The sequence below is a fragment of the Vombatus ursinus genome, unplaced genomic scaffold (assembly GCF_900497805.2).
Source record: "Vombatus ursinus unplaced genomic scaffold, bare-nosed wombat genome assembly UNPS02014820.1, whole genome shotgun sequence".
Taxonomy (NCBI): domain Eukaryota; kingdom Metazoa; phylum Chordata; class Mammalia; order Diprotodontia; family Vombatidae; genus Vombatus; species Vombatus ursinus.
In genome coordinates this window covers 14,514,266-14,522,953 of record NW_020954598.1, presented here as the reverse complement: position 1 = coordinate 14,522,953, position 8,688 = coordinate 14,514,266, and the positions used below count along the sequence as shown (strand labels likewise).

Genomic DNA, 8,688 nt, shown 5'->3' with positions numbered 1-8,688 from the left:
CTTCATGCAAATCTTCCTCCAGTTTGGATTTTTTTGTTCTTGGCTTCAGTACACAGTTTTTTTACCTAGCCCTCTGGACAGCTTGTCTTTGGGGACTCCTAGTTTGACTTCAGTCTGGCTTCCTGTTTCCTTGCTCAGATCTGTTTGAACCACAACCATCTTCCCCTTCCCCAATGTCAAGTATAACAACTACTGTGGCCTGTTAACTGCTGCTGATCTCCAACAGGAGTAGCTGCCCTGCAAGTCCCACCAATCATTCCCTTTGGCCTTTCCAACTCCAGGCACAACTGCAGTCTGTGTTCTGCTGAGAGCAAAGTATTTTTCTAAGTCCAGGAGTTCTTACCTTTTTGTGTGTCATGGACTCCTTTTGGCAGTCTGTTGAAACCCTTATCAGAATAATGTTTTTAAATGTATAAAATAATACATGGGATTACTAAGAAAATCAGTTATATGCAAATGAAATTATAAAGAAATTTAAATCATAGACGACAGATTAAGAACACCTAGGATACAACAGAAAAATGAGGTATGGAATTGGTAGGTACTACCATCTGTGTACTTTTATTCACAGGTGCCCTCTTTTGCCAATCAGAGACCAGGAAAAACTGGCTACCCCACCTCCAAATCTCTCAAAGGTACTGGGAAAAACAGTTCTTCACAGGAAATAATGCGGTGTGCATACATGCAAGTGATGTAAATATTGTTGGTACGAGGATATTCAATTCAATTCCATTTAAATCAACACATTTTTTAAACTAGGGCCCTGGAATTACAAAGACAAACACACAGATACAGTCCCTGCTCTCAAAGAGCTTATAATCATTACTGGGAATAAGCAATGTAAAATTTTGATTGATGAAAATGTTCTAAGTTTCTGGGTGAGCCAAAGCTTACTACGAATTTTGTATTTACTTTAATGCCTTGCATACCAAGGGATCATAGGATTTAGAAAGCTAGTGATTTCACACCAACCCAATAACCTTAAGGAAAAATGAACATCATCACCATAGTCCACTACCAAGGATCCACAGAGCTGGATGATTTTGCAAATGGCAAAGCTATATGTTGCTTTCCATAGAAGGTGAGCTGAGGTTGTAAGCTAGGGTCTCGTCCTTTTGCTCTATCTCTGCTTGGTCACGGGGTGGTTTTTCTAGAGGAGAGCAATGAAGGCTGTAGTATAACCCATTAACTCTCAACAGAAGTTCATCCATCAGACTTTCAAATTCATCCAGACAGAAATTCTGAAGGGAAGAAAAGAACAGCAAATGTATCAAAGGATATGTGTGTTTTTTCTTCTTCTCTGACAGGGTATAATAACGTCTGTAACTTTGAAATTGAATTGATAACCCTATCAGACACACTCAAACTTCATTTAAAGGTTATATGGCTATTTTTTAAACAGATTACTGCAACTTTCCTCTTTAGGGATAGGATATACTGCAGGGCTAAAGCCTTCTTTTAATTGCAAAAAAAGAAAAAGAAGTGGACCTGCTTTTCTGTTGGGACATACAGACTTGAGCCAAAACCATTACTCTAAGAATAGTACCAACACAATCTGCAGTCTAAAAACCCAGTAGCTTACTCTGTGCTTCACAGTCTCTTCCACTGCTATCACTGGTTTTTGTATTCCCAGAAAGTAGAGCACCTTCTCCCAAGTATGGTCAGCGACATCTTTGAATCTCAACAGCCGTTGACTTCGAAAAGATCTCTTTGCATCTTGCATAAAAGAAATGAGGACTCCTCTCAACTGGAAAAGACAAAAGATCACTTCAGTATAAAATTAATCAAAGCAAGCTCTAAGGACACTGTTAAAAAAAAATGCATTTCTAACCAGAATCTTCCATAAGCTTATGGCTTAAATCTGTATTTCAATGAGCATGACTTGGTATAGATGGCCAAACTCAGAATTAGTAAGACCTGGACTCTAGTCCTTCCCTTCATATATACTACTTGTGTGACCATAGGCAAATCGCTGGAAGTTCTCTGATTATAAGTTACAGATGAGTTACTAATGGAGGAAATTTAAACACCAGGATTTCCCTACACTAATATAATCACAGGTCCAGGCTAAAAACAAAACAGCACAGAGCTGATTACAATGGGTTTTTGTTTGTTTGTTTTTTTCTTCCTTTAATAAGCCTACAGACTGATAGAGAACTTGATGGAATTTCCTGTATCTGAAATGCAAATTTCCCTACAAGTTAGTTTAAATTAAAAACTGTATGGATCAGGGTAGTTTTTAAAATATGGACTATATTTCAGTGTGAACGGGCATTCAGTGTGGAGCGCTCGGTTACCTTGGCTACATTAGATTCATGACATTGAATTTTAAGGCAGAAGAAAATGTCTCTATATTTTCAAAGCAGCTTCTTTTTTTCTTCTTTAATTTATGAGTTAGAAATTCTATATATGGTTGCTGTCAATATTTGTCATTGGATAATAATAGAACCTTAGGTCTGGAAGGAGCCTTAGACACCATCTCACACTTTGTTTTATAGACAATTAACTGAGATCAAGAGAAAGCAAATAACTTGTCCACAGTTAAACAGGTAACAGGTTTGGGCCTAGAACCCTGTTCCTCTGAGAGTTACCATGATATTATCTGATATTACATGATATCACCATCATATAGAAAAATACATCTGTATTAACTATTCCAGACCTCTATTGCTACTGGTAAGGCAGAAGCACACTGTGTAATAGGATAAAAAGCCACAAATGAAATCCCATTGCAATACAAGCTTTTATATGACAAAATGTCTAAGTCTTAGCCAGCAGCCCACTCATTTCAAATAACAGTCTACATAACAAAATTCTAGTACATAAAGAGAACACAGCACTGATGGGAAATCACTATAAGGGAATTTGACCTGCACAGTGTAGAAATACACAATGGGAATCAACAAGTATTTCAAATGAAGTTGGTCCCTAGATATTAATTTAAACTTATTTTTAATAGTCAAGTCTAAGCTATGTATTACATTACAGTACTTACAATTCCAGACCACAAAATGATCACTGCTATGCAAAGGGTCCCATAATAATAAACCGTGGCATAGTGATCAGACTTGTAAAGACTAAAGAATGTTCTCTTCTCATTGGTTCCCAGAAAACATAGCAACAGCATTTGGAAGTAGTCTGCAAAGCTTCTAAATGGAAAGGCATGAGCTGAGAACAGAAATTGCCCAAGGTATGAGTAGGCCGCTGTAAGCAGGACACCAGCCAGCTGCAAGAAAATAAAGAATCCTTAGCAGAAAACAGACTTTACAAAAAAACTACACTGTGGTAGCAACAGAAGATATGTTTGGGTACATTAATACTCATATTTTTAAATGTGGGGGGGAGGGAAGAAAGTAAATGTTATAGAAGGAAAATGTCTTGAGACTAAACCCTTTAAGGGATATGCATGTTGATCACTTTTAAGTTAAATTTAATTCCAGATTAGGTTTAGTTATGGTGGCTGGAACAGAGAGACTTCTTAGACTGGAGTTTAAGAGGCCAGATCAAAGGCTCAGTATATTTGCTTATTCAACCCACTCTAGCAAGCATTTAAACCAACAAGTATTTTCTGAATGCCTTCAGGGTGGATGGGACCATATCTAGGCAAGCATCTTAGGGAACATTTCTTGAAGTACTTACCAGACTGAGCACAGCACTTGGCCTCTGAATATGAGATAACCTCCAAATGACTTAGAGGCCTGACTTCATTTGTTCTATAATTGTACACTGTGTCTTATGGGGATATTCTCTGGTTACCGCTTCCATTTTTTTCTGTCCATAACTATTGGTCATACTTTTTTCTTATTAAAGAGAACTAGTGATTTTTATATTTATGTGTACATATATAATTATCATGTATTTTATATTATTTTCCTAAAAATTATATGTGATATATACATACACACAGAAGCAATATGGCATAATAAACAGAAAGTTAGCCTCAAAGTCAGAAAGACTTGGGTTCAAGTCCCATCTCTGATACTGATACCCTGATACCCCATATACTGGCTGGGTGACCCCAAGCATGGGGAATTTCTTGCATTAATGAAATCAGAGGTCTGGGGTGGAGAATAAACAGTAACAATAACAACTAGCATTTATATAGTGCTTTAAGGTTTACAAAGTCCTTTACGAATATTTACCTTTCCCACAACCCTGGGAAGTAGGTACTATTATTATCCCCATTTCACAGATGAGCAAATAGGTTGAGTGATGTGCTGAGTTTCACACAGTTGGGAAATATTAGATGTCAGATTTGAACTCAGATCTTCCTGACTCCTAATCCAACACTTTACCCAAAATGCCATTTAGCTGCTATCTATCTATCTTTCTCTATATGTAATTCTATTAAGTCCTAGCCCAATATGTCATTGTAGTTTGGTGATAACTCTAGGTAATCTATGTTACCAAGTTCTAGCAGGTCCGACTAAGCTGGAAGGGCTTTGATTATGAAGTGAGGTGAGAGGTCACATGACTGTTATTAAAGGAGAACTTCATCACCAAGTTGGTAGCATGCAAGCTCCTTGAGATCAGGGGCTATTTCATTTTCTGTCTTTTGCATCCCCAACAATTAGCACCATGCCTGCTACATAGTAGGTGCTTAATAAATGCTTGCTGATTGTTTGATTGGTTGCAAAAGGATACATTTTTTTTGTTCACAACAACTCTAAAAGACCATCTCCAAAGTCAGAGAGGGGTTGTGTGGCCTGTATCAGTGGCGGATGGAAACACAGTGATGAAATTATAAATTCTTGAAATATGTATATAGATATTGTGTACACACACATATATGCATACAAACACACTGCCCTTGTGACAGTGTTTGGAACTAGACTGGTGGTCTGGTGATGGGTGGCATATAAATATTTACCTAGGCATTTACGCTAGTGCAATTGACTGCAAGTAGAGTAACAGAAGCTAAGGAGTATTAAGTAATTAGAAATAGAAATCCTCTCATTTTATGTGTGAAATTATGCAGAGCAGTAAAATGTCCTTGCCCATCACCCACAACGGCTTGTGTGCAAGATGTACTATTAAAGACAACACCAAAAATGAGTGTGGACCCAAAAGGAAGTGGGTAAGTCATGGAGTAAGAATAAGAGATGATGTATGGACAACTCGAGTTTTGTACTAGGATCCATAAAATATCAAAAAAGTAAGACAAAAGTCTCCAGTGCTTTGGGTAGATGATCTATGGAGAATTTGTAGAAGAACTTGTATAAGAATCACATAGGATGAGAAGGCATAGATTAGAAGACAATGTGCACCAATCCTGGTATTCTAGGATCCCATAAAAGCATCATCACCCTAGAAGCTCACTCCTCCCCGCTACTTGCCACACTGCAAGTCCCCCAACCCCCAGCCTGTCCTTTCATTGGCTGGTTTCTCTCAGAACCTCTATTTTAAGGAGGATGCCTGGGTCAGTCATACCTTCTATTACTTTCCAGGCAGCATTCCTGATTCTCTGGACTTTCACTACAATACTCCCTTGCCAGCTACCCTTTATCTCTTTCCCTTTTCAGTTTTATTTTAAGTATTGTCCTCCCCCATTAGAATGTAAGCTCCTTCAGATGAAGAAATTAAAGTCATCTATAGTCATATGAAAAAATGCTCTAAATCACTATTGATTAGAGAAATGCAAATCAAAACAACTCTGAGGTACCACATCACAGCTATCAGAATGGCCAACATGATAAACAAGAAAATGATAAATGTTGGAGAAGATGTGGGAAAATTGAAACACTAATGCATTGTTGGTGCAGTTGTGAAATGAGGCAACCATTTTGGAGAGCAATTTGGAACTATGCCCAAAGGGCTATAAAAATGGGCATACCCTTTGACCCAGCAATAGCACTTCTAGGGCTATATCCCAAAGAGATCACACAAATGGGAAAAGGACCTACATGTACAAAAATACTCATAGCAGCTCTTTTTGTGGTGGCAAAGAATTAGAAATTGGGAGGATACCCATCAATTGAGGAATGGCTGAGCAAGTTTTGGTACATGAATGTGATGGAATACTATTGTGCCATAAGAAATGATGAACAGGCTGACTTCAGAAAAACCTGGAAAGACTTGTATGGTCTGATGCTGAGTGAAGTAAGCAGAACCAAGAGAACATTGTACACAATAATAGCTACATTGTGTGATGACTAATATTGCCTTCCTGGCAATACAAGGATCTAAGACATCTCCAGAGGCCTTGTGATGGAAAATGCTATCCACATCCAAAGAAAGAACTATGGAAGCCAAATTGTTATTTTTTTTCTCTTCTGTTGAGTTTTGTTTCCTCTTTCTGATGGTTCCTCCTATTGGTTTTAATTTCTACTTACAACATCACTAATGTGAAAATATGTTTAATATGAATGTAAATGTATAGCCTATATCAGATTGTGGGCCATCTTGGGGAGGGTGGTGGGGAGGAAGGGGGAGAAAAATTTTAAATTCAAAAGCATATGGAAGTGATTATTGATAAATCAAAATAAATTTAAAAAAAAGAATGTAAGCTCCTTGAGAGTAGGAACCATCATCTTTCTGCTTGTATTTGTATTCTTAGTATTTACCACAGTGTTTTGCACATGATAAGCACTTAATAAATGCTTGTTGTTAACCTGTCTTGAAAGCTCTGTTCACATTGTTGAGATCATGGAACCACTGAAGCATTAGAGTAAATTGCTTGAAAAAAAAAGATTTCTTTTCATTTATTGTATTTTGCTTAAATGGCAAAATTGTATGACTATAGCAATATTTGTTACCATCATTGGGTATAATCCTTCCCACACTTTATCCATGACTATGCTTAGTACTATGTATAATATATAGTAGAAAATATAGGCATAGTTCTTTATTTTAAAAAAAATCTATTTACTACTAGGGCAGCTAGGTGGCACAATGGATGGAGTGCTAGGCTTGGAGTCAGGAAGAACTGAGTTCAAATCTGACCTCAGACAATTATTAGCTATGTGATCCTGGGCAAGTCACTTAACCTCCACAGTTTCATCATCTGTAATATGGGTTTAATAATAGCACCAGCATCCTAGGGTTGTTGGAAGGCTCAAATGAGATAATAATTGTAAAATGCTTAGCACAGTGCCTGGCACATAGTAAGTAAGTAAGCTCTACATGAATGTTAGCTGTTGTTATTACAAAGTCTTACATTTGGCCAGATGTCAGAGAAATGCAAATCAAAACAACTCTGAGGTACCACATCACAGCTATCAGAATGGCCAACATGATAAAACAGGAAAATGATAAATGTTGGAGAAGATGTGGGAAAATTGGAACACTAATGCATTGTTGGTGCAGTTGTGAAATGATCCAACCATTTTGGAGAGCAATTTGGAACTATGCCCAAAGGGCTATAAAAATGGGCATACCCTTTGACCCAGCAATAGCACTTCTAGGGCTATATCCCAAAGAGATCACACAAATGGGTTGTTGTTGGAAGGGTTGTTGGAAGGCTCAAATGAGATAATAATTGTAAAATGCTTAGCACAGTGCCTGGCACATAGTAAGTAAGCTCTACATGAATGTTAGCTGTTGTTATTACAAAGTCTTACATTTGGCCAGAGGTCAGAGATGATATAACCAGGTTTCTTTAAGGACAAAAAATCAATTAATAGTAAGAGGACTTTTAACTGATATAAGCAATTGGGCTGGTGTAAATAGTAGAATAAATACTGAGAGCTGGAGAGATGCTGTGGAATAATTTTGACAGAACAAGAAATCCATTATATTACATCAGAAATTCAACCCAAATGTTTAGATTAAATATATGAATTTTTATATCATTGTATAGTTATGCTTCTTGCTAGCCATATTTGTGCTCTATAATTGGTTTTTCTTATTAACTGCAATACTATAATTAATTACTTCTGTGTGATAACTTGTTTTCTGTTTATAGCCTACAAGGAGCCTGAGCCCTGATTTGTGTCTGTAGGTTTCAGTTCCTCTGTACCTGATGTTGCCAGATCATAAGGCCTTTATCACAAAATAACCAGCACCATCTTGCACATGGTAGCAGCGAGCTGAGGCATGAGGCAAAGCTCATCATTGGGATTTGCATAATCTAACTAGATATAACCTTAAGCCTCTCAAACACTATAAATAAAGTGGTGGCATTTTACGTCATATCGCTGCAGGCTAGAATACTTGTACTTTGTTATTATAGTAGTAATTGGATGAATATGGGATTTCAGTGGTATGGGTGACTACCTTCACTGATGTAGATCACAGCCCCTTCATGACTTCTCACTCTATGTGATTCTTATCTATTTTGTTTCCCATAAATCCCCAAGAGAAGATCTGACCCTGTGCTGAATTCAGCCCTTCTGCTGGTTTTCTTAATATTGTGTAGCACTCACATTGCCCATGTGTTATTTCTCTTTCTCACTATGGGACTGGCCTACCTTTGTTCTTCATAGACACTCTCAAGTCAGTATTCTAAACTTAAAAGGTACTTCTCATTCAATGATACCTGTCAGTATTTTATCCACTTAGCTGTTCTCACAATACTAAGGGAGAGGAATCTTCTTAACCTTCCATTGACAGTTGTGAAAGCATGAGGTCTGGAAGCTCAAAGGGTTGACCTAAAACTGAACTGTGGAGGATGACAGGCCAGAGTTGTGAATGACTGTCTCAGGAGACCATAAGCTTATTTTCATTTGATGCTAATATTAAAAAAAAAAA

General features: G+C 37.4%; 1 protein-coding gene across 1 annotated transcript in view; it reads right to left on the bottom strand.

Moving 5' to 3' along the window:
• Positions 1-1,058: 1,058 nt before the first annotated feature.
• Positions 1,059-8,688, bottom strand: part of PKD1L1 (polycystin 1 like 1, transient receptor potential channel interacting) — a 172,095-nt gene continuing 164,465 nt past the window's right edge. Inside the window, exons 54-56 of the mRNA XM_027837267.1 lie at positions 2,996-3,226; positions 1,583-1,747; positions 1,059-1,241 (exon numbers count right to left, since the gene is read on the bottom strand). Coding sequence (XP_027693068.1) covers positions 1,059-1,241; positions 1,583-1,747; positions 2,996-3,226 — 579 coding nt within the window. The remainder of the gene's footprint in view (positions 1,242-1,582; positions 1,748-2,995; positions 3,227-8,688) is intronic.